This window comes from Anser anser (genome assembly GCF_964211835.1).
Source record: "Anser anser genome assembly, chromosome: 2".
NCBI classification, from domain to species: domain Eukaryota; kingdom Metazoa; phylum Chordata; class Aves; order Anseriformes; family Anatidae; genus Anser; species Anser anser.
In genome coordinates, this window is record NC_139721.1 from 73,551,225 (window position 1) to 73,578,583 (window position 27,359).

The following is a 27,359-nucleotide window of genomic DNA, read 5'->3' on the forward strand; positions in this document are numbered from 1 at the left end:
ACTGCAAAGAGCAAGGCAGTGGCTTAAGTAGGGAATTCTTTCCTGGAAAGGGATTTATCAAGTAAGGTGCAAAAAGAATGGAGCCGCTGAATTAGCAGCGAGTCCTCTTGTTGCTCGGTAACAACAGAAACAGACTCACAATGAAATGTCTCCTGGTGTAACGTGGCTCCTGGTGTAACGTGGCTCAGGTGTCCCACAGCTACCCCGTCCCTCACGGAGATGCAGATAGCAACTTGAAATGACAATACCAATCACTTATTCATCTAGGAGAGGCAAAATTAAGGAGCTTTCAATTTTACTACATATTAGCTGGCGTTTTCATGGATTTATTTTAAAATAAACTGTTCTGTCCGTATCTAGACCACAAATATGAATTACACTGAAACACAGATTTAACACAAAATTTATCAAATGCTACTGCAGATAAATGCAAATACAGGAAACATAATTATAACTTAGAATAAGTCAGATGGACATCACGATATTCTGTGCAGCTTAATTTCTTGCAGTTTTGCCAGTTGTTCCATCATTTGTCAAACCCACTAATGTTCCAGGTCAGAAAATGCAGCACTCATTGCATAATCCCAAACTCAATAGTCTTCATCTAGCAATCAAAATAAAGCAGTATGATTTATAGGGGCCCTCTCTGCATAAATTCAATGCTCTCCGCAAAGGTCTGGCACTTAAGAGAGCTCAAACTACGTTTATTTGGACAGCTCCTTTCACACTATGGAGCCTTTATTTTATGGGCTTGTCAGGATAAATTAGGGCACAGACTCTGATCACTCTCTCATTTATGTTAGTGTCCCGAGGATATAACTTCTTGGAATTCCTAACTTGCTCTTGATTAACATGAAATCAGAAATGGGCCTAACATTTACTACGCTACAAGTTTATAGCAATAAGAAGTTGTGTTCCGTAATGCAGAATTAAGGTAGTTTTCTTTTGAATTTTTTTGCTGATGGAGGGAAAAAAAAAAAAAAAAAAGGCTTCTTCTTGACTATGACAGCTTATGACAGCTTTCATATACTGATCACAAGAACTAAAATGGGTAAAAAGTCACAGCTGAGATCATTCTATGTGCAGCAGTGGCATTGTAAGGCTCAGATAACTATGGAAAAAAAAACAAAAACAAAAAACCAGAACTCTTGGTCTGACCCAACTTGTGTCCATTTTCTATAATAATTGTACATTCCAGTTAGTGACATGATACTTCCAAAATTCGACTTTTCCTGTAACAAGCCTTTAAAATGCCATACTAGTGTCTGTATTTACTGATACTTTGTAATCTCTGTACCAAATATATTTAGTTTATACACTAGAGATAACACGCAGGGTTGCAAACTGACCTGTTTCCCCACTTTTTTCCCCTTTTTTTCCTGGAAAGTTTAGCAAGAGATGGCAGGAGAGGTGAAGACACAGGACCCAGGGAAGGCACAGGATGGAAGCCATTCCAAGGATACCTCATGTTTTGTTGCAGAGTGAAGTGCAATTAAAGCTTTACTCTGGATTTTGATGACAGAGTTTCTGTCCAGATCATCCTGGGAAACGAATTTGACAAGTAAGGAGGCTGAATGATTTCTACTGTACATTTTCAGGAGTAATCTGTGATGGAAGAAAGGACATGTAGGAGGTGGTGAGATGTTTGTGCAGATGTTCTTTACTGGCTGTCTGCCTTTTACCGTACGTAAAGATTCCTATGGAGCATCTTTTTCTTTCTCTCTTTGACGTGAACAGCTGTATTTCTTCTCTGGCACAGTACCAACATGCCAAATTTCCCAGTCCAGTGACATTTTCCTGCCAGACTTCACCTCCTTCCTAGATAATCCCCACAACGAGGCAGTCCTGTCACAGCACCGCTACCGACGCCCACCACACCGCCTAGGCCAGCGCCGCCCGGGGTTCATCCTGCACACCCCGGCGCTTGGCGCTGGAGCTGCAGCCGCGGCAGATGTTTCCCCGGGCTTTGAGGATGTGAAAGCCTCCCCCCTTCCCTCGCCTCGACGGAGCTCGGGGGGCCCCCGGGGAAGCCCCCGCCGCCACGGCAGGGGAGGAAGGGCCCGGGGGAGGCGGAGGCCGCGCGGCCGTTGGGGGCCGCTAACGGCCGCCGGGCAGCGGCACCGGGGCAGCGGCCATGGGCGGCGAGGGGCGCCCGGGGGCCCGGGGCCGCCTCCGCCTCGGGCTCCTCCTCGTCCTGCTGCAGGCGGCCCCCGCAGGTACCGCGGGGCCCGGCGCCGTGTGGGGAGGCGGTGCGGGTTATGGGTGCCATAGCCATAGGCAACACCATAGGCAAGCTGGCAAGGCGGCGAATAGTTGGTAGCCTCGGTACCGAGCCGAGAGAGCTGCATCTCCGTGCCGAAGGCTCTGAGGAACTGAAACAGCTCTGCAGTGGGATGCCGAGGCGGCACATCTCTGGTGTAATACTGCAGCTGTCAGCTGGTGCAGACGGGGACATTGGGTTGCACAGCCTCGACCCTAGGGCTGGGATTGCCCCAAAATGCCAGTCTCTGGTTCTTCATGAGGTTTGGAAATTTGAATGTAGTGAATCACTTAGGCTTCCTGGTAGTATTACATTAGCTTATTTAATTTGTACATTATTACGCATACGTGCCAGATCTTTTTATTTGCCAATCTAGTTATGATCAAGTTTCTCTAATGCCTTTATAAGGCCTTTTCCATAAGCAAGATTAAGGGTGAAGTTCAAAGTTGTGCTCAAAAATAAAAAAAAAGGGGGGGGGGGGGAACCATTTGCAGGATTTCAGTATATACTCACTGCAACATTGTTGTCATATTATTTCTTCTGTCCTAGATCACTGAAACACTGCTGTCATATTATTTCTTCTGCCCATGGTTTTAATAAGCATAACAGATATTATCAACTCCAAAACAGACGTTTAATTTTGTTGCATTGGGGAGTTATTAATACAGTCTGAGTATAGTTTGATGTAAAGAATATACACCTTTTCAACTGTTTTTCTTTTGTTTTGTTTGCTAATGCTTGCAGTTTGGGCTGGTGTGTTTTTCCATAAGTGAATAATTAATCTTGGAGGACAACATGGAGCACGTTTCCTAAAATGCCTAAATTACATTTGACTTGCCTGAGTCTTCTGAAGGGACAGAATATTTAACTTTCGCTAGCTCCACAATAAGGGAAACTTCACTTAAAATTAGTTAAAAAATAACTTTTTGTTCTAAATTATAAAATGTTTTAGTGGTGCAACTGTCAGAGGGGAAATATAATGGCCAACTTGAAAAACTTAGTATAGTTCATGCAAAAACATAGTATACTTTATGTATTACAGGCTTTTTTTTCAAAAGGTTTCAACACACTGAGACAGACTGAAAACCGAAGTTCAGTTTTTCCTATATAACTTTCATATTTCTAGTAACAGAAATGGTGATATTTCTGCATAGCACTCACCATCAATAGGCTGCTTGGAAATGCCAGCTGTAATTAAAATACTTGGATATAGGAAAACACTTGAGTGTTAGCATGATTGAGCAAAAATAACTTCTTAAGTAAGTAGCACTGCTATTTATATAGTCTTTTGGTGCAGAAACCTCTTTACAAAAATTATCTTAAAACATAATTACTTTGAAAAAACTTTTAGCAATTACCATAACTTAAATAAATCTTTTTTTTCTAACACATTGTAGAATTTTCATTTCTAAATAAATGAATTGAAAATATGCCAATTGAACATTCTAGCAATACAGTCTTTTATTCATTAGCAAATTGATTAATTAATTCCTTAAGGCTCATTTTAAACTCTAATTCCTGCGCTTTTCAGACCAAATTGAATTTTCTGACAAATTAACTTTGAAGATGACAAATTTTGATTCCGTAGCATTCATTTGAAGACTAAAAGGTTTGGAATAAAATATGTCACAGAACGCAGAATTACTTTATGTGACACTCAGCGCGGGGGAGCGGCATTCTCTTTGGGCACGCTGGGCGTATGAATTCTTGCTCGTGCAGTCAGTGTTAACCAAACCAGCCTCTGTAATGCCCCTGGGGCAGGGGCTGGGGGTCTGCAAGTGCAGTCGCCCACTGCTTCCAACCCGGTGCAGAGAATTTTCCCCCTATAGGCTTTATTGCTATTTCCCCCTTAGCAATACATGAGCTTCATTTCTCTCTTCCTTTGGGTAGTAGCTACTTCTTTGGGTCGACTTCATACTCTAGCCAAGGAGATTTTAAATGCATCAGAACAGGTTAGCATTTTACACTTAAATTGAACTCCCTGCAGACTCTTTGGCCTACTTCCGTGGCATAAATTAGCAGTAAAGCTGTTGAATTTAACTCCAGAAGATCTTAAAATTGCCCGATGAATCCTCAAGTAACATAGATACTTCATGTGGCAAATACATCCTTGAATTCCAGTAATAACCAGTCATTTGGAATGGCTCTTCAGGCAGCTGAGAGGCTTTAATCACCCCGGACTTGTGGGTGAATTGTCCCATTTCCCTGTGTCAGATAGTGACATAAAACTATTTTTCATCATCTGTTTTCATCTGCAAAAGGATCCATTGCTCGCCCATTGTACACGCCTCTAAGAAGTAAAGTACAAGGAAGAATCACATGCGATGCTAGGCATTTCTAGCGTATTGGGGTGCTTAAAAAACTTACATGGGGAATTAATTAAGAAGCCACATTTATTTTTCTCTCTTGAAAAGCCCCCAAAAAACAAAACCCCCAAACCTTAGCTTTTCCCACTGCTTGTTAAGTGCAGCTGCAATTTGAAGAGATTTGGTTGTGCATTTAATGTCTGTAAAATGCAGTAGAAACACTTCTTTTGTCCTTGATTGTTTTTTACTGCTTTTTCTGTGGAACATAATGACCTCTCAATACTTCTTTTCTATGATAAGCATCTGTTTAAACTGATCATAGCACTCTTAAAATAGAGTGAGAATGAGAAGATCTTTTGAGCTAGAGAGTGGTGCAGGAAGTGCCATTTAAACCAAAGTGATTAGGAGAAGAGCAAAGGAATTCAAGCAGGTTAACCTGAAAAACGGTTTGAAAAATGTTTAAAGGCATTTTAAGTATCAGAAAGCGAGGGAAAGGATGTTTGAGGATTCAGATTCATATGTGGACAGAAACATTTATTGACTGAAAGGACTGCTCTGCAAATGAAACATATACACATTCAAGAGCAGGTAAGTTGACTGTCTCAGAATCTAGCATGTGATATCATTAAAGATACCAAAAAAGTTATTTCAGTAGTTTTACATTATCTTCCTCAGGTAACTAACTCTGTTCCTTCAGCTTTTTCTAGTTCTTCTCATACAAGCAGTTCAAGAGCTCCATCTTTGGGTGTAAATTATTATTGTAAAAAAAAAATATACGACTTGCCTCTTCTGCTTAGTGCCTAAACATCCCATAAAAAGCGTTGTCAGTTTGCAGTGCTTGACTTAACTTTTCTAGATACGTAGCGATCATGTGGACAGTTAATAGTGGCAGAATTTAAAAGCAGGCTGTGTTTCAGGTAGGATTTATAAATGGATATAAATCAGTATGCTTTTATTGAAATAAAAGCACCTGATGATATTTGCCCATGGGGAATCAGATCATGTTCTTTTGTGAGCTGAATTTTAGTGAAAACTTAGTTTAGTTTTTGCCAATGTAGCAGAATTCAGGAAGACAGTATAAATATTCCAGTGAGAAAATTTTAATCCACTTTGTTTTTTAACAAAAACTCCTCTAACCTTTCTTGGAGGTCTTTGGAGAAAATGAAGTTAATTAAAATTTTTTTGCTCCTCAAAAAACTTGAAAAGTGGTACTTAGTGAAGAAATATTATGAAGTAAATTAAACCGTTAATCGCAGTAATCCATCATATATGAGACTACTCATGATGATCTTCTCTCGATTTTTTTTTTTTTCTCCACCAAGGTTTTATTTCTTCCTGATCCCTAAGTTTTTTGAATAGAATATTCTGCTTATATTCTCAAAGAATGAGTATAGGCAGTTCTTTTAACTTACCTTGATTATCTCTACGTGCCAGCTAGAGAGCCTGCCTTGCTTCTGTTTTCTATAGCAACACTGTATGGTAGAGGGGTAGAATTGCCAGCTTTATAATAGATGGGGTGAATCGATAATTTCCTGTTATTGCTCAAATCAAAGTAAATCAAAACATCTTTCTTGTGCCTCAACAAATGCCTTAATCTAAAATGAGTTTACCTGACTATTTATTGCCTGGTGACTGTTGAAACTAAGTTAGCAGCAAGCACTGATTTGGTGCCACATAACTATTTAGCCCATCTTTGTAAAATAGTGGCTCCTAATTACATGTTCGGTATTTTATTGCCATTTTTTGTGTTCAAGACTTTAGAGTCCTATGTTATTTACTTTCTTTCACAGATTTCTAAAGAACTAGAAACCACAAGCATACCTTAATTTACAGTAACCCATGTTCTTTCCAAACGGGAGGTGGAGACAAAGAACGCAAAATGTTGAGATGTCTGCTAGACACTGGTCTCTTTCTGCTGCCTTAAATTCTGTGTATCTGGAAAATCTGTAAAAGAAACTCAGATCTGACTTGCACGAGAACGTCCACCTGACACTGCCCACTGAAAGATCCTTCTTTACAGTTTTCTTTTGGAAGCCTTGTGTGCCTTGTAAAGCTTTTCAATTGTTATGAAAGTTTTTGAAATCTCTATTTAAAATAGAAGAAATGCAAATTAAAGTAGCCATAAAACCCATTGTATTTTAATTTCATGGGGAAATTAGGAAAATCACAATAATATCAAAACCCAAGCTCATTACTTCGTTAATGGTCAGTATACAGATTGATTGACATCCTGATGGTGTGCATGATAACAATGCAGTTAAGTTTTATCCCCATTTTGGACAGCACCTAACCACACTATCCTCATTATGGACAGCCTTAATTTAAATCATGATAGTTCTTTTGTAAAACTTACAAATATGGTTAAAGCTAAGCCTAAACTTAAGTGTTGTTCAGAATGCTTTTCTATATCAAACTTTGGTAATTTCTTTTTGTTGCCTTTGTGAGGAACAGGCCTTGCATAAGACATTAGACAGTTACTATATCTGTTGAAGAACAAGTCTAATAAAGGGTTTAGATTGCCTGAAGTATGCTGTTGTCTTTTTCAGAGAAATTGTGTTGTATTAATGTCATTGTTTTATCTTTTAACAGTTCAACCCTCACAGGGATTTTTAAGAAGTGCAGGGCCAAGACACAATAGCTTAAAAATAGTGGGATCCATCATATTTCCAGGTACTTTTCTTTAAACATAATGTAACAAATTTCAATTAAAATATACCAGTTTTGTTTTTACCACAGAAATGCCCTTCTCCATCATATTACTTGTTGTTTAATTGTTTTAAATGTTTTGATTATTTACAATTCTGAACTGACATGTATATTTAATAATAGGTCATAAAAGCACATATTTCTACCATTGAAATGTATTTTTATTATAGTCATTTTATAATTTTATGAGACCAAGATAGATAATTATTTTCCATAATTGTTATAAAAATAACAATGTTCTTCGTATTCTTCATCCTGACTGTAAGACTTTTGCCCTGCAATACTTCTTTCTTCCACTGTATGCATTCCCACTTCATTTTACTTTTTGTGTACACAGAACCTGAGACTTGAAGCTTATGTTATGTTTTACAATAAAAATGAAGAAGTGTTAAGAATTAATTGTTCATTAAATTAAATCCATCTAACTCCAGAATATAGTATAATCACTTTCTTTTCTTAATAAATTAAACAATTATTGGAAAATATGAAAATTAGATTAAAGAGGCAGTTCCTCATGCCATATGCTTATTTGTGTTGCTGTCTCTGTAATGCACATTGCCTGATTTTAATAAGGCTCTTCCCCGTAGTTTTCTCTATCTGTGTTTTACAGTTACAGCTTTACTAGTAGCATACCAAGAAATTATGAGCTCTAGTCAGTATAAAATATATAAAAAAGTAACAAAAAACCCCACCACCACCAACAAAACATTTTTCTACTGTGAGTATGAGAATAGTAATATGTTTGTTTCAACAGGGCTATTACTGTATAAGAAAGAAGAACAAAACTGAGAAAAAACAAAGTCCAATTCTAGAAAATGTACATTGGACTTTGCAGGACATTCCTCCAAACTTGACTATCATACAGGAAGTTAACACAAGTAATTTTTTCAGACTGAGCCATAAAAAAAAAACAGAATAACTTTTGTCAGACAGGGAGATCAAACAAACTTACAATTGGGAATTTAGCGATGAAGTGTCTTTAGACAAATACTTTTCTTTTTTTTCCTTTTTTTTGAAAAGAAAACTTCTGTGTATATTTCTTCAGATTCAGGAAAGAACTTCTGGATGGAGAAAAAGCTATCCTTAATGGAGGCAGTTGCCTGGTGATTATAGCGCTCTAATGTAAATTGAGAGATACATTTTCAAACTGGTGGTTAAAACTTTGAAAATTCTTGTTCTCACTCAATGCAAATGTAGACAAACTCAGAAACCTGTGTAATTTTTTTCCTCTCTGTGAGTTCCACCTACAGAAAGTATAGTCCTTTAATTTCCCACCTGTTTCTTTCATCATACTGCTGGCAGTTAGGAAACATGCATAGTTTCTGGAATATTTTCCTAATTTCTGTTCCTTTCTCACATCTGGAACAAACATGTCAAAAACAAATGAAAGCAAGCCTTTCAAAGGTAAACAAAATAAAATGTACTGTAAGGCAAAGCATTTTTCATGTATTTAGAGCTAGAAAAATTAGCTTCTGCTCTCCCTCTCCGTTTTCCTCTCCTTCTCCATCTCCTTCCTCCATCCTTCCCTCTTTTTCCACTATTGCATTTAAATTCCACATGGAGAAAGGGTCAAGTTTCTTCTATTTGAACTAGCACCAGAACGAAAGACAATATATTAGTATCAGGGAGATGTTGTACTATAGCTGGGCAGCAACATACTGGATAATCAAACTTACCTGACTGAGATAACATCTTTGTACCTGTACCTCTGGCTAGCTCTTGGAGTTGGCGCCTGTTTTTGTAAACAAGTTCAGCAGTGTGAATACCCACAAATAATCTCCAAAACTTTTGTTGTATAAGGAGAATGTAAAAGATTACATTTTTTGATGTTGTTTTGGAGGTGCAGATTCTTAGATGTATTAGCTTTTGTCAAAAGGTAAAAGGTTTCTGGAAAATAATTTCTTGTTAAAGGTTTCTGATAGTAGCTTACGTTATGAAATTATTTAAAGATTAATATTAAAGATTAATATTAAATAGTATTTTTTTGAGTGGTCTGAAGTTTTCATCCTTTTTGTCTAGTTTTTCTGTCTTCTGATTCTGACTTAGGTCTGTAAACTTGGCTATAATGTGACTGCAAAAGGGAAATTTGAAAGTTAGGAAGCAAGATTAAAATGTTTTTCTCAACTCTGTTTCTAAACCATTTTGTATGAATAAAGACTGTTTACACCTTCCCTTTGATACCCATTGTGAGTACATGTGACTTGGCTCCAGTGTTGCTATGAGATGCTTGGCATTATCTCGTATTTTGAGTTTTGACTACCAAAATGTGGTTAAATACAGTGCTACACTGTTCAAATCCTGAACTGTGGAAATACCTGACATAAATGCTCTTTTTTTTGATCAGTTTCTAAAGTGATCTATTTCTATTTTTATAACAGAAAGAATATGAGCAACTAAGAAAAAAAGCAAAGAACTTTAATTAAAAATATAAGATTTATTTTAAAAGCAAGAGGACTAAATTTATACCTGGTAGATATTTTATCAGTCATTGTTTTCTATCAGATCCCCTGCTGCTATATTGTTCCTACAACATATGTTTACAAAGCTGTCATGGAAATTTACAGTGGTGGGGAAAAAATTTACCATTTGGCAAGTCACAGTAATAATGACACCACAATTTTGTTACTTTTTATTATGGATATATAAATATTTTTTAGATTGCTATAAGACAAAGCAAAATGAACATGAGGAAATCAAAAACAAAATACAAGGTGGGAGAGATATGCAATCTGTATAATTTTTCTGCAGTATGTTAGTAAATTTTGAGAAAAAGTATTAAGGATTTACAATGAAAAATGCTCACCACACCTGCAATTGCATTGATATGTAGAGTTCATATTAATTTACATGCTTCTGGGTTAAAAACTGAAATTGCACCTGTAAATGACATTTATTTCCATGATATGCTATTGGAAATTGAAAAGATATTCTTCTGTTTTCTGCAACAGAAGCTACTGTAACAAGTGAATTATTAGCTGGGATGGATATACCTCCTGTTCTTAAGACTATCAAAATTCTAAATTTATTTTTTTCTATATTAAGTGTTAATATCTAAGTCTGTATTCTGTTTAAGCAACTTAATGTTGTGAATGTAAGTGGCTTTTCATTCTTCAATGAAAGGAAACAACCATACTTGAACGGGAGAGAAAACTGGTGCCATCGCTGCCACTTGCCATAATGGAAAAGTGGAAACTGTTTTTCTGAACGTTAATCCCTTCCTGCAACAAATAGCTAAACTGCTTTCCACCTGCGGGGAATCTGAAATAGTCAGTGGTAAAATAGCAGTAATTTGTTTATTTGATTCTGTTTCACTTATTAGTCAGATTCTCTAAACCACAGTGGAGAAAATGGTGGTGGTTTTATACTAATTGTAGCTTTTCAATGGCTTTAGGATAGCCTGATACATTCAAGTTCAGAATACTATAGAGCATAAATATCTAGCATCCCATGCTTCTGAAGAACACAAATGCTTTGCAGAATGTCACTAGGAAGGGATAAAACAAATTGTACACTGAAATCATGTATATTATGGGAGTGATTATGACCACACCGATCTTGAAATTTTTAGCAGCAATTAAAGATCTGGAAGCACCTGTACACTGCAAATCTCAGGCAACATGCACACCTGCTTTACTGGGGGAAAAGACTAAGTGCATCCTTACTTTATTCAGTTTTCTTCCTAAATTGTCATCTCTGAATTGAAAAATAGCTCACCATTTATTGAGGTACAGCACTAAAATCCTTTTTTTTTTTTTTTTTTAGTATATAAACATATAGATATATATGTATGTAGTGCATTGGTAAAAGGCAATTGAGAATAGAAAGTAAACAGCAAGCTTCCAAGTCTGAGAGTTCTGGATTAACATGCTGCATCTCTACTCTCTCCATGTGTGTGTTAGACACCAAGTGAGACAGTAAACTGCAGAAGCCCATGCTTATGAGAGCCTGCTAAGAGACATACTCCACTCAGGAGGATGTTACAGTGCACTGTGGTTCTTGTTTACACAACTATATAAACCTAGAGCTAGAAATAATTATCTTAATGTTATTGTCCAGAGGGAAAAAAAAAAAAAAAAAAAAAGCTGCTCTCTATTTTTGTATATTATTTTGATGTAGATATAACAGGACCAGTGCCAAAATTAGAACTCCATTCAAGATCATCTGTGAACTACTGTGTTAAAATTGTATAGCTCACTGTTAGGATAGCATTGGTAAATATCTGATGCTAATGATAAACTTCTTTCAGTGAAAGTTTATGTCAAGCTGGATCACAACAGTCCACGTATTTTATGTGTTACAAATCGTTTGAGAAACTCAGAACTGATTGATCCGATATTCCGGTGGAATGGACCAAGTGGTTATCTTTCTTCGGGTAAGGACTTATGTTCTTAAGTGGCCCCCTGCACCCTCTCTCTTCTCGTCCTCTTCACCTGAAAAGAAGCATGATGTCTACAAAAGTGGGAATGTAAATGGAGGAGACCTAACTGAGGATACTTGGTGCTTGTATGTGTATGATAAATTAACTTTCTATTTTCAGAATTCAGGATAACCAAAATAAAACAGATCTGCAGATCTCTGTAGAAGATGTTGCCTTCTCTAAAGAGTACAAGGCAGAGCAGGGCATGCTGGATACAACAGATGCTGAGGATGACATCCTTTGCTGCCTTGAGAGACAGCTGGGAGTGTTCTGTAAGGACATAGCAATAGGGTCATGGCCTGTGAGACTGAGCCCGACCTCCTGCTCAATGAGAGGCTGCCTTCAGATATGAAGTTGCTTATGGTCTTGACCTCTATCCATGGAGACTTTTGTCGTTCCTGTGCAACTTGTTCCATTTTTTCTTATTTTCACTCATAATTTCCTGTATTGCAACTTGTCATCATTGCTACTTATCCTTTTGTGATGTACCTCTTAAAAGGTACAGCTTATTTTTCTTGTAACTTAGGTGGTGAAGCACTGCAATTGCCTCCTTATACTTCTCTAGGATAAAAATCCCAGTTTCTTCTGCCTCTTGCCCTCTAACTCCTTAACAATGTCGCGGTCTTTCTGCTTGACTTGCTCCACTTTGTTAGTATCTGTTTTGTCTTGAGGAGTCCAAACAAGATACAGTGTTCGGTAGTGCCCAAATAAGTGCTGAGCAGGGAGAGAATAATCATTAAACTGCTGATTATACTCTTGCTGATGCATCTAATGAAGTCATTGTCCTAATCTGCTAGTATGGCATGAAAACTACTAATCACTGTTTCTCCATGGAGTGTGCTGGGCTGCTTGTACATTTACTGCTTTTCTCACATAATAATGATTCCTTAGAGGTTATGACCTGCTCTGAGTTATGTTTTTTATTTCTTTCCATATACATCTCATTTATTCTTTAGTACAAATTCCATACCTGTAGTTTTAAAGTATATTGTACATTATGATGAATTTATAAATCTGTTTAATCTCCTAGCTTAGTTTATTGTTTAGGTTATGAACTATTCACTCTTTTACAATGGCAGTGCTACCAAATCCTGTTTGCTTTCCTGTTAGTCTATATTGGTGTCTATCAGAACTCTGTCCTTGTTTTTCGTATGTTTTCAAGTAACTTTTCATGTTACACAATCTGAAGTACCATTTGTACCATAGTGATTCTTCATTCTTAATCCTCTACATGCCAGCCTTCATAGTTGAGCATTTCACATTTTGTAACATCTGATACTACACTGTGTTTTCACTCTGAATCTGACAATGGGCTTAGCCCTCAGTATGAATTTCTAGCATTCTTTTTCTCAGTGAGGTATAGATGTTTTTGCTTATAATTAAGCCTGTGGTCTATGTCATTTTAAGTGGAACTGTCCATCTCCCTTGGGATAGATATATCCTGGTTAGCTGTGTCCTGCATTGTAAATGATATATCTTGATGCCCAATCTGTGATGCATGGCAGACACAGTATCAGGTATATTGTCATGTATAAGTACTGAGCTTACTGTCTCTGACCAGACAGAGGGCAGCCTCCTGATTCACAATTAACAAAAATTGCCCTTTTGACTCCTTTGGCTTACCCAAACCACAATTTCAACAGCATTAACTATGTAGAAAATGTTTAAACCATGGAGACCTCAGACTTTCATTGGACAGATTTAAATCTCTTTCTGCAGATTGCTTCAGTAATATCCCAAGTTGCTGTGCCAACCCTGGTTGACTAGTAAAAAAGTTACAGTGACAGGGGTTCTCGGCTCAGCAGAAACTTTAGGTGTACTAGAATCAGCAGCAGGAGGGCAAAAAACATTTCTATAAGAGAAGAAAACTTGTGTTTTCCTGACATAGCTTTCTATACAGGTGGGAGAGGTTTTAGAAGAAAAGTGTTTAAAAAAGTGATAATGAGAGAATTTAGCCTTCAGCCACCACAATTTTGGGTAAATGTCACAAAGACAGTTCTTAGTCTCCTAGGGATGTCACATTCATTTTCTTTCAATTCAAGGAAAGTTTAAACAGACAAAAAGCTATCTTCAGTTTCTAGCTTATGAAGTGTTCGTTGTATAAAATAATTTGATTGCTTGGATGCCTTTTAGAATAGGTCCAATCCCACTAAGTGGTGAAAATTATATGGGTTTTGGTGTGACTAGTTAGTCTTCTAGTATCTAGCATAGTGAATGTCCATAATAGTAGGAAATTAGGATTCATAAACATTGCATGACATTTTATTTCATAATTTTTCAGTGTGTCCACAGAAAAGTGGGAATATGGAATTGTGAATCCAGTCTTAGGAAAGACTAACAAAATCATGCTTTTCAGAATGCTTCAAAATAAATACAATTATTTAAGCATAAAATCTGCAGGCAGAGAGCCTATTTTTCATTGTACTAACTGTCATAGAAAAATTCTAACTAAAAGATTCTTTTTCAGGCAGACAAGCCCTTGACACACACCCTAAGAAGGTGTTTTGTGCCCCAAAAGTTTGTCTGACTATATAAATCGAACATCATGACTACAATAAAAAACTCACAAAGAGCAGTAAACACTCTTTTTTTTCTGTGGCCATTAACAAACAGTTCTATTTTTTGAACAAGTCGCTTTGGTCACAGATAGTTCTAGTCTAGTTATGTGTTGTTGAAACAGTAATGAAAAATTAAATACTACATGATGTGTAATTTAAAATCATTACAATTTTAAAATTAACATGCTTTTTTTTTTTCAATTAGTATAGTGACTCCTCTGTATTAAGATCTGGAAATTGTACTTTGAAGTTTTTAAACATCAGCTGTTGGGCTGGCTGACATTAAGAGTATTTCAAAATACACTTTAAGTGGATAAAAAGATTAAAAATAATTGCTTCTTATGTTCTGCATCCTAAAGTTTCACTGCATAAAACATCACTTTTGGTGGTGTCCTGAACAATTAAATAGAACAGAAAAGATGAGGAAGCATCTCATTCTTAGACTATTTGCCAATGCAAATTAGCACTGAAAGCTTGTTCTAGTTTCGTGAAAATGAACCTAGGAATTTGGACTTAAAGGACAGTTTTTTATACGCATTGCTACCTAATGTACTCAAAGAAGTTTGGGAAGACTGCGACTATGTCCTTTGACAGGCCAAAAAAAAAGGAAAAAAAAAAGTGTGTACTGTGGTTTTGTAAAACAGAGAACGTCAAAAGCAACCCCCCCCCAAAAAAAACACAAAAGCAAAAACAACAAAAACAAACAAACAAACAAACAAAACCACAGGCTTTTGATTTTGTGATCCAATAGGAGATCCTCTACACACAGACATACAATTAAAATAATTAACGATTAATATTTTAAAAATCTTTTTTTTTTTTTTCTGTTATGGGAAGCATTCATTGTTCAAGGTACAATAAAATTCTAAAATAAAATCAGTGAAGACTTCTAAGAAGTCTTTACTATTTCTGCTGATGCATTTTCAAAAAATACTTGTGACCAAATCTCTTCACTGAATTTCCAAACTTTGTCTTTTGTGGACTTCTTGTAGTCTTTTTAATTTAGTAATAGATTTTGTAAGTATAGTAAAACTGTGATATATCTTAAAAGTGCTCCTGCTATCCAGTCAATTAAAGGTGATGCTGCTTTTGGCCCACACAGGGCAGGTGAACATGCCAATAATTAGAACTACAGTTCTTAAATCTGTGATGGTTTTCTGACAATGTTAATCTGTTATCTATTTCAGCCTACAGTAGCAAATGTTATCCTAGTTTAGAGACACATCAACTACATCCTGAGTAATTCATCAGAGGATTAAAAACCTCTTCATCACCCAAAAAAATGAAAGACAGTGTCTCATTAGTGTGAAAACCTAATATGGAATCCCAAACCTTTCATGTCAAAGAATTTGCACTTCCAGTCTTTTTAATAGTACTCTTTTTTTTTTTTTACCAGTGCTTAAATTTTATTTTAAACATAGTTATATATGTGGCAAAACTAAGTTGATTAAAAGCTTAAATAGATTCTTGAGGAACAAAGTTGTCCCACAGCCTGCTGCCAAGTGTGTAAAAAGATCAGGGTTGCTTTTTTTTTCTTTTTCTCTCTCTCACTTTTTTTTTTTTTTTTTTTTTTTTTTACCTCAGTATCTTTCTTAACATTGCATCCCAGGAAAATCAGTGTGCATCCACACTAACATGTTAGTTTGAACAGGAATGTGGCTTTGAAGTGAATTGCTTGACCCTACCCTCTTACATTTTGTTTGGATTGTGGACTGGTGGTTGATTGCACAGACTGTATTCCTTTTGGATGAAGCTAATTGGAAAGGTTTGCTTTGAGTGATAACGCGTGGTCAGTTTGTAAAATCAGAGTAGGACTGATCTGAAGCAAAAAAGCTAAGATGTCTGTAGTATAGATCTCAAGTCCTTAGCATTGATTTTTTCAGTCTAAAAATATGTTTTTCATACCACACTAATTCCATGCACTAGACAAAGGTCTAAGTTATTCAGGATACTAAATATAGTGGTTTTGTTTGTTTGTTTGTTTGTCTGTTTGTTTTTTACTCCAAAAATAGAACAAAAAATCCCTTCTCAAAGTATTTTATTAAAGTGAGTATTTTACCTTTAAGTCTATTCTAATCTGCTCTAATCCCAAGGTTTACTTTGATAGCTGCCAGCAAGATAGGCTGCATGCTACTATTTGAGAAACCCTTATCTGTATTGGCACTACCTGAGGACTCTTAAGTCAGGAAAGGGCTCATCAGCTGTCATCATGTAACCTACAAGCCGACTACATAGGACAAGTGCATGGCTCAACATCAGTACCCAAAGTCTGACCTCAAATATTGCTTTTCTTTTTCCTTAAAAAATTATAAAAGCCATGTTTGTAATATGCCCTTTAAAGTAGGATTCCACTTCTTCTCTGTCTTGAGCTAAGGAGTGGTGTTTAGACTTAGGACACTATAACAGTGCATATCTTTCCATACAGAAGGATTATTCTACAATCTTAAGCATACATTATTCTAATTTTGGCATATAAATACGATGTTTTTTTGGAATGTCTGTCATACACTACTTGCCTAACTTGAACTTCCTGTCCTGCTTACTTACTTTCAAGTTTACTGCATGCTAAACATTGCCAGCTGGTAATTAGTTGATTGGTTGAGACTGAAGACTGAGAGGCTACTACTCCCTTTAACTATATAAAGGTAAAATTACTAAAAAAAAAAAAAAACAACAAAAAAAAACCACGACAACAAAAAACACCTTTATTTGACCGCTTTGTCTTTTTTTTTTTTTTTTTCTTTAATCTGGGAGTTTTTTGCTCTTGGAAGTGGATATTGTAGAGAATATAATAGATGCTGTAGGTCAAATAAAAACACGTTTCTAGGGCTGCTTCATGAACCAATACTTAAAAACACAGTAGCAATAAGGAATATTTGTGTAAAGCTGAAGTAAGTGACACCCTCAAAGCTTCAGTTTCTGATTCCCGTGCCTTCAGCTGAATCCATATTATTATACAGTTTAAAAGTAAATAACCATTTGGACTGTTACTTTCTGCATTTTCTCATCATGACAGCTAAAGTTATTTTATTACTATGTTTACTAGAAAATAGCAGTGTGCAAATATCACCAACGGGAACTTTAATATTGAGACGCTTCAAATCTCATCTGAGTGGAGTTTACAATTGTTCTCTTCTTTATAAGTTAACAGCAACGCAACCTGATAAAAAACTCATATTAAAATATCTTATTTATGGTAAGTTATCAACCTTGGTAAGTGTGCTTTTACATTGAAAAAGATTTTATTTTAAAATGTGTTGCTATTTATAAATAAGTAGTGCTTACTTAGAACTTGGGGAGGTAAAGACATTCTGTTTCTTTGGATAAACTGTTTTTATTAGCATTTGCTACCAAGCGGTTCATTTAATGACATATACAGAGCCTTACATGAAGCTCACTGGTGTACTGAGAAATTTATGAACACAGTTCTTTTTAAAAAAGAAACATAAAACATAATGAAATGCAACAAATTGAACAGGCAGTAATCCTTAACAACATAAAAATACTCTGATTTTAAATTGAAATATTCTTTAGGAGATTAACTTTAGCACAGACATATGGATTTATTTCACACCAGATTAATGCCTTAATTATTACCCGATTGTGTTTTTAAAATATAAAGTATGTATCATTTAATTATATAATATTTGTAGCTCATTCTTTCTTGTTCTGATTACATAGTTGTCTGTCAGGAGGTAAAATCTTTGATGAAGTCAAAGTGAAATATTATAAAGGCAATGTCATTCATTACTAGCTCTCTCTTTCTTCCCTAAAGTATAGAAATTTATTCTTGTGGAGATGTAGGCAAGAGTTCCTATTGCCTTAAACAGAATGGCGTCTGATCTTAAATTTGAAATGCATACCAGTGCTCATTTAAAGGCTTGGTAGAGCACAATAACCTAAATTAACCTCCAATGTAAAATAATTTGAGTTTGGCCTCAGTAGCCTTAATGTAGAATACCTATGTCTTTTAGCAATTAGCTTGCTTGATAGAATTGGATAGAAAGCAATTTATCTGAAGCAGTTTTGATGGAAAAGTTTACTGTTTTCAGTAATGCAGTCTTACATTTTTCAATAAGGATCCAATCTAAATATTAGCATACAAAACTCAAGTTTCATACAAATACAAAAAAGTCTAGAACATGCAGCAGCAAAGCAAAGGAAAAGGAGGACGCAAAAGCAAGTTGGAGGATCTTCTGAGCTGTCTTAATTGGATGTTCTGCAGCTATCCTACTATTCGAAGGGATTCTGTAGGAAAGCTGGGGAGGGACTCTTTGTCAGGGAGTGTAGCGATAGGAGAAGGAGTAATGGCTTTTAACTAAAAGAGGGGAGATGTAGATTAGATGTAAGAAAGGAATTCTTCATGATGAAGGTGATGACACACTGGAACAGATTGTCCAGAGAGGCTGTGGATGCCTCATTCCTGGAAGTGTTCAAGGTCAGGTTGGATGGGGCTTTGGGCAACCTGATCTGGTGGGTGGCATCCCTGCCCATGGCAGTGGGATTGGAACTAGATGATCCTTAAGGTCCCTTCCAACCCAAGCCATCCTGTGATTTTCTCTTTTCTTTCGGCTGGTTTGGTTTCTCTTCCTCCATTCTTTCTTCCTTGCACCTCTCCCTGCTTTCTTATTTCTATGATTCTACCCGCACCTTGACCTCTCTTCTTCATTCTTTCACTCCTGTTTTTAATTTAACAACTTAGCATTTTGTTCTGTTGGTCTTAAGGTTTGTGTAAGTAGAGTGGTTACCATGAATAAAATATGCATTTTATGGTACATCAATATATTTGTAAAAGATGTCCAGGTATGCATTTAGCTTCACAGTAAAGTTGAAATAACTGATTCTTCCTTAAAAGTAAATTTCATACCTGTATGGTAGCTTGTTCAGGTACTTACATTGATAGAGAAGGAATTTCTGTTCAGTTTTTACTCCTTTTAATATACTTATGTGATAGCTGACTAAGAAATGTAAGATACGTTACTATAACTAATGATAATGGATGAGATGAAATACTGCACAACAAACTACTGGATAGTTTGTAACATGCTTCTTAACCTTAACTTTCATATTCTTGATGCCTTTACTGTAGTTTCCTGTTGGTTTAAAAAAAAATTACAGTAATAAACAGTAAGACTTACCTATGGATATAATTAAGAATGTGGACTTGTATAACTCTCTCAAGTGTTTCTAAGTAGCCCAGTATATGTTATGTATCATTAAAAAATCTTTGGGAGTTCAAAGTAGGTTTTGCTTATAAATTAAGGATTTCAATTAATAATTTTATTTTCAAGTATATAAATTACTTTTCTTTCTTCTTCAGACATTTTCCTCATCATCTTTTGTATTTTTTTCCTGCAGCTTACTCTGATCCTCAATATTACTATGAATTGACAGTACGGTATCACGCAGCCCCCTGCAATAGTTTTTATAATATTTCTTTCGAGAAGGCCTTGATTCAGATACTAAACAAGCTTGTTGCTGAACTTTCTTGTGAGGTTATGTTAATTAAGTCAGAATGCCATCATGTAAAAATGCAGAGAGGAGGTCTACAGAATGAAATGTTCTTTACATTTTCAGGTAAAAATCTGCCTTACTTTTAAATAATGGTTAGATTTTTTTATAGCTAGTGGAATTTACTGCTTATATGCCAAAAGTATTGTAAGTATTTAAAATTAAAGTTTTTCGATTCTTCAAAGTATTGCATGTGAAATTGATGTCAATAGCAAAAAGATAGTTATGTACTCAAAAATATGTCTTTTACATTACTTCATAACAGCTTCAGAACTTCAGAACTTTTTATGGTTCTGGATAGATCAATATGTTTTTTATTTTTTATCATAAAACTTTATCATATTCCTTAATGCACACTAACATGGGAAGAAAAGTGATACAGTGTATTCCATAACTCCCTAGATGACCTTCCTCTAGGCACCTATTATAGGTATATAAATCCTTCCATGGATGTGCTGTGGGGTTAAATGAGATGAATCTCAGTATCTTTCCTTCTTTAAGTGGCAATAATACAAGTGCAAAATTTAGTGTTGTTGTTTTTTTTTAAAAACAAACAAACAAACAAACAGTAGGAGTGTAAAGGAGATCCAGGTAAGAATAAGTTACCAAATATACTGGGTTGACTTTGGTATTTTCGGTTTCCTTTAGTCATGATTCAAAGCAAATAATTAGGTGGCTTAGAATCAGAATCACTGAATGGTTTGGGTTGAAAAGCACTTGAAAAATCCCTTCCCCGCCCCCACCGTGGGCAGGGACACCTCCCACCAGATCACATTGCCCAAAGCCCCATTGAACCTGGCCTTGAACACCTCCAGGGATGGGGCATCCACAGCTTCTCTGGGCAACCTGCTCCAGTGCCTCAAGACTGGAGGTGGTAAATATTGTAAATAATTTTCTTATTATAGTAAATAATACGCATAGTAAATAATTTTCTCCTTACATCTAATTTTAATCTCCCCTCTTTTAGTTCAAAGCCATTACTTCTTGTGCTGTCGCTACACTCCGTAACAAAGAGCACCCCGCCCCCCACCCCCCCACACCCCCCCCCACCCCGAGTTGGGGAGGGCAGATGTCACTAGATTATGGAATATTTAAGGCTTCTTACTGAGTGTCATTATATATTTTAATAATTATAAAATGTTATAACTGATATTTGAGTGTCTTTATACATAAATGACCCTACAGTGTGTTAGCTACTTATCATCCCTGCATAAAGTTCATGTATTAAAAATACATTTTCACTTTAATATAAACTTTTTTTATTGAGGTTTGTTTTCAGAATATTCCTTCCGAACACTGAAACCATATGAAAAGAAAGTCTCAGCTCCTTTATGCTGTGAATGAGGTCTGAAAGAACATGTGATGCAGTCCCTATATATGTGTAGTTCACTTGAATTACTTTATTTTATTAAAAGAGATCTCTAAAACCCGAAGAGATACAGTTGGTAATTGCTGAGCTGAATATATGTAAGAACATATGTAAAATTTTTGTGAGCTTACTCTAATTATTTCAACTCTAAAAAGGCTATTCTTTCATTGTTTTCATATATCGTATTAGATTAGTCACTATGTGGACTGCAGACATGCAGTTTGAGAAGATACCTTTCTGAAAAAAATACCAATTGCATGTTTTCCACTTTCCACTTTACGATTTAAATTTCCTCAAAAATTAAATATAACTACTTACAAAAATAATGAAACTATTAGTTAGCTGTGTTTGTCTGAAGACTGTATTTGTAGTAAATAGCACTGACGTGAAGAGTGTAGCTAGTTTAGGTTAATTATTATTGAGATGACATAAGTGAGATTTAAACGATGTGCAAGCTTTATAGAATGTTTGCGCAATACTTTGAAACATTTCTACAATCAAGGAGGAGAAATTCTCCAGTTAGAGATTTTGGTGGATTTAAACTTTGATACAACCCAGTGGTAAACTACACATTCTTTATTAGCTTGAGGTATTAGCACTTTTTGATTTCTAAGCTGCTTTTGGCATTCAGAATTACTTCTGTGACAGAGGTAGGTAAAGCTTATAATATAAGGAGTGAAATTAACATGTTAACAGATAATTTTCTTCTTACTATGGCGGTTTAATCTAATGTGAGTTATGGAGAGTAGGCTAGCAGCTTCTAAACTATTTCTTGGGCCTTTACTGTAACATGTTAGTAATAGTCAGTTGACAAGGAACGTGGACCCATGCAAATGGATTGCTAAAATGTAACTACAGTTTTCATTCAGTCTATACTTCAAGTTTTCCTTCTGTTCAATGTCCCATAGGGATTCCTATGAGGATGGACAGGGTTGAGTGGGTGAAGATATGGAATTAAGATGTGTGCAGGGGAGGAGACCAGTGGGGGGAATCTTTAAAACACTAGATATTGCTGTAGTTGTTCTTGAGATAAAACTTGAGTCCATTGTTTGGACAGTCAGAAGCTTGAACTGTTAGGGTTCCTGGCTGACTGTTTCAAAACTTGTCTTCATAAATGCATAATAATAGCTAAGTAATTAGGGAAGAAGTAGATTATTTCTTCTGAAAGGATTCAGATACATATAAATCTGGGAAGCATCTAGGATTACACATTTCCTTGCCATCAGAATTCACAAATAAATGGCAGTTCCCGTGAAATATTTAAGTATATGGAAAACTAGACATAGACATATTGATAATGTCTGGAAGAGGAAAGACTGTATGGTTTCTCTAAAATGTTGCAAGTCAGACATCTGAAATGTGGATGTGTTTCAACATTCTTGCATCAGAAATTACTAGAATTTTAAACCAGTAAAAAAAAAATGTTGATTTCATTTACTGTTCTTCTGTAAATAGATTGTATTTCGTTACAGTTACTTGCTTAGACAGAGAAGAAAACAACAGACTATGTCAGCGAAGTGCTTGTGATGCATCTCATAGATTAAACAAGGTACAGTAGATGGAGGAATAAAATGGCAACTAACATAATAAGCTACTCTAATAAAGTATAATATCAACATAAAATATGAAGCATAATTTGTTTAATGAAGAATCTATATAAAAGTTTTAGTGGATATAAATTTGGTTAAAATTGTCAATATTCTGTTGCCCTTGTGGCTAAGGCAGATCACACTATTGGTCTGTATTAAGTCTGTTAAACAGAGTATGAAAAGTAGCAAGACAATCAGGAACCTTTGAACATATGCTGTCTTATAAATACTGAACATGTTATTTGTAATGGAGTGCCTTTCCATAACTTCTTCAAAGTGATCTTATCACTAATCTGGTAAAATTTTAGCTGCTTGCAGATTTTATTCTAGTTTTTTTGTTTTGTTTTGTTTTTTAAAGAATTTTGTCTCTTCCAGCAGTGAACCAGAAGCCAGTCTTTTGCTTACTAGGTTAACTGTTAATTCAGAGGTTCTTAATGGGGAAAGGAAAAAGAGAAAGGGAAGTACAGGAGGAAGATATGCCTTCTGCCATAGGAGGGTAAGGGAGCACCTCTCCTACGAAGACAGGCTGGGGGAGTTGGGGTTGTTCAGCCTGGAGAAGAGAAGGCTTCAGGGAGACACCATAGCAGCCTTCCAGTACGTAAAGCGGGCCTACAGGAAAACTGGGAAGGGACTCTTTGTCAGGGAGTATAGTGATAGGACAAGGGGCAATGGCTTTAAACTAAAAGAGGGTAGGTTTATATTAGATATAAGGAAGAAATTCTTCACTCAGAGGGTGTTGAGGCACTGGAACAAGATGCCCAGGGAAACCGTGGATGGATGCCCCATCCCTGGAGGTGCTCAAGGCCAGGCTGGATGGGGCTTGGGCAATCTGGTCTGGTGGGAGGTGTCCCTGCCCATGGCGGGTGAGTTGGAACTGGCTGGTCTTTAAGGGCCCTTCTAATCCAAGCCATTCTATGGTTCTGTGGTTCTACGATAAGCAAAGAGAAAGGAGTTGGAAGGAAGGGCATGAAAAGGTGTATGTTTGCTGAAGGTATCTTGGAGAGGAGAAATGAGTTGTTAGGAAACTAACAACTCATGCTGTGAGGAACCTGTTGGAACATAGGAGATAAACACTGATGCTGTCACACTGAGCTTCTGTGGCAGTACTTAGGCTGCTGCATCTTTGTACTGGCAGTCATTTTCCTGTGTCGTTTCCATATTTAGCTGCTCCATAACACCCATCCATAGAAATTTGATACTGGTTTCATGTCAGAAACATGCTGATGAAGTCCCCTACTGTTTATGGATTTAGGGTCTGATAGGTCATGTTTTCAAAGAAATGATGGGGTGGATAAAAGAGCTTTTTTATTTGCCCACATTTTGAAGAAAATTTTGCGGATCATGAGTATATTCACCTACAACGTGGATTAAAGTACTGTCGGGACATATAAAGGAGAGCTCAAGGCAATCTTGACCAGTGTTTTTCTGTGGCCTTCTTCTAAGCAAATCCTTCACAGTATGTCAATTATAGGTGCTCCCTCTATTCAGTATAGTGTTGATTTGAATGTTGTTCTGAAGCATCTCCCTCTTCCTCCCCATTGTCAAGAATATGCATGCAAATCGTCCTTTGGGATTCCACTAGAGGGGCAAGGGAGGCTAAAGTATGCAGTCCTCGTTAAGCAGCTTTTTCCACTGGAAGAAAAAAAAAATGAATCTGTGGGGAAAGCTCATGGTCAAAGCTAATCTTTTTCGTGCAGACAAGAAGATCAAAATAAGACTGTATAAATAAATTTGGTTTTGCCTTTTTTGTAATCTGTGTGTGTACTGAACTTTGCAAGTCTATTAAAGTTTTTTCACTTTTTCTGTTTAGCTTTCTATATATATGATTAATCCCTGTATACAAATGAATTGCTGTCTGGACGTGAAACATTGAGACTTCTTACTTTGTCAGGTTGCTAATCAGTCTATTTTTTGTTACAGATTTTATATCATTTATTCAGTTTAAAAGTCACATTTTTAGTTTAACTACTATGAACTAAAATCTTTGATATTCCAATGTCATGCACCTAGTAAGAAAGTAAAAAAAAAATGAGAGAAAATAAGGATTTTTTAAAAATACACATTTGTCTAGGGAGTTGGAGTAGATGAGACATAACCGAGCTCTCTTGTATCCTAATATTTCTGTGACTCTATGCTGCTGGTTCTGCACTGATTGAAACAAATATTTATGCTATATAGGATTCTATTTGTGCAAATCATTTTGAGTAACAGAATTATTCTTGTATGGTTATGTTTGATTGATTTAATAATCTCTTTATCTAACTCGGTTGCAGGAGACCTTTGGCATTTTTTTTTTAATTGAAGAGAGATATCTAATATGGATGGAAAGTATGAAATCTAATTGGACCTAAATACTAGTACTTGTGTAGGAAGGAAAGCTGCAAAACTATTGATGCTGAGCTACAGATGTTTAATGCTGGCAAAATTGCCATGGATTAGCTTTAAAAGTTGTATTTATATAATCCTGAAAACTTTTAGAGATATTGCATTAATTGATCAAGGTTTACCTAAATTAAAAACAATGTATTCAAGAATATCAGATTATCCTCGTTACCATTCCATCTACCTGCTGTAAACAAAGTAATATATAGTAACAATAGTAATATGTCCTTTAAATCCTAAATCTTACCCACATTCCTCAGTCTTTCTGTTCTTGCCTCTTCGCATCAAAGACTCTGAAAAAATATTATTTGTTTCAATTTAGGCAAAATACCTCATAGAGAGATTTTTTAAGCAAGAAGTAGAAGTTAGGAAGAAGACTGCTGAACCATTGCCTGAAATATACTACATTGAAGGTACTCTGCAAATGGTGTGGATTGATCGCTGCTATCCAGGATATGGAATGAATGCTCTAAGACATCCAGGCTGTCCAGAGTGTTGTGGTAAGTGACAAATTCATTTATCATACAAACATTAAATACAGTTACAATGCTTTTTGCTCTGATTGAACAGAATATTTTGCTATGTAATTTTATAAAATTGTTCTGCCCAATTGTTTTGGGCTGCGATCCTGACAAGTCTGTCAAGGTAGCCAATACTGGGTCAGATTGGTACTTGGGTAAAACATTTGTAAAATCTTATGAATTTAGACTTTAAGACAGACTCACAATTTCTGTAGACTGATTTAAATTAAAAATAATTAAATTAATTTCAGACCTCTAGATACCAGTGGCTTTTTCTTTTCTTTTTTTTTTTTTTTTTAATGAGTTAGTGTAGAAAATCTGCAATCTTACAAGGTATGTTTCAAGTATTGTTTTTCAGGTCAGGCAAAGAAGACAATTACGTTTATCCTTAAATTTATAAAAGCAGAAATATTAGTTAATGCTTTAATGTAATTACAAACTTAAATGCTTTGTTCCAGATCTGAGATGTGGACATCTCAGTGAGAATAAAATAATGAATTAGTAAATATCTGTGATCCATTTGGTATAAAGAAAAGGGAGGACTGATTGAATTCTGTTGATTTTATTCATAGGAGTCCTCATATTAAAACAAGTGATAAACCTTTATCCTAGATGCTCAGGATCATTGTTTTGAAAAGTGGCTTTGCCAGATTACATTTCCCCTGGCAAAAGGTTATTCATATGATTCCCAGATATTGAGACTGAAGTCTCAAGGGAACATCGGAAGACAGACATGTAGAGAATAAATCTGTTGTCAGGCTTCTGACACGGATAATTCCCTACAGAGCTAGAAATAGTGAAAGAAACACTGGATTACATATCAAAGACAGTTTACAGTATGGACTACACTTTAAAAAGAAATATTAAGAACATGGAAGGAATTAGAAAACAGAAGGAGACAATTCTAAAATTGCAGGATATAGCAAATGCTTCCATGTGCTATTGTTTTTTCCAGTTTGTTGTCTTCACGAGAGAGACGAATTCTTAGCCCACTTATTCCAGAAAAAAAATATAAATATATATATATATGGAAGGGCAAGATATATATCAATTTAGTACATTTATTACAATACAAGGTCCTGTTGCACAAGGCACCATTGATTTCAAGGAAAGGTACATGAGAATCAATTTTAGAAAAGCATATCTTCTTTTTAGGATGATTTGTTATGTACAGACTGCAGTTTTGTTTTGGGCTTTCTAAGTCCATTCTTTCTTTAGTCCATACTAAACTAATTTATATTTCTTTTATCTTCAAAATGGAATTTTTGTCCTATCTCTGATGGCCGTTTAACACCAGCACTGAAAAATAAGTGTTTTCCTAGCTGACATCCTTTTTTATACCCCCCTGCACTAGACAGAAATATTACATAGCTCTACACCAATTTTAGCCCAAGAAGCTGATTCCTGTTCAGCTGGGATCATAACAGACGTATCTTTGGCTGATACAGAGGCAAGATTTCACATCTGAGGTACACAAGAATCTGAAACAGCCAGTCCTGAAACATGTCTACTTACTACTTCCCATAGCTGCAGATGTCATTCTACCAGCATACTCAAGCATATATTCTTTTCCTTTGTTGACCTCTTGGTAAAATTCATCTTTTCCTTTCCCAGAATCCAAAACACCCTATCATAGGCAGTATAACTGAAAGGGTCCTCTGCTATTGACCAGTCTATCATTCTACCTCAAAGCAAGATACCAGCTTCAATTATTCCTGACAGATGTGTCCTGCATGATCT

General features: G+C 35.9%; 1 protein-coding gene across 1 annotated transcript in view; it reads left to right on the forward strand.

Moving 5' to 3' along the window:
- Nucleotides 1-1,493: 1,493 nt before the first annotated feature.
- The window catches only part of ZPBP (zona pellucida binding protein), a 37,797-nt gene continuing 11,931 nt past the window's right edge, over nt 1,494-27,359 (forward strand). Inside the window, exons 1-7 of the mRNA XM_083826799.1 lie at nt 1,494-2,216; nt 7,156-7,236; nt 11,519-11,644; nt 17,294-17,443; nt 19,606-19,824; nt 22,600-22,676; nt 25,421-25,598. Coding sequence (XP_083682925.1) covers nt 2,135-2,216; nt 7,156-7,236; nt 11,519-11,644; nt 17,294-17,443; nt 19,606-19,824; nt 22,600-22,676; nt 25,421-25,598 — 913 coding nt within the window. The 5' untranslated portion in view covers nt 1,494-2,134. The remainder of the gene's footprint in view (nt 2,217-7,155; nt 7,237-11,518; nt 11,645-17,293; nt 17,444-19,605; nt 19,825-22,599; nt 22,677-25,420; nt 25,599-27,359) is intronic.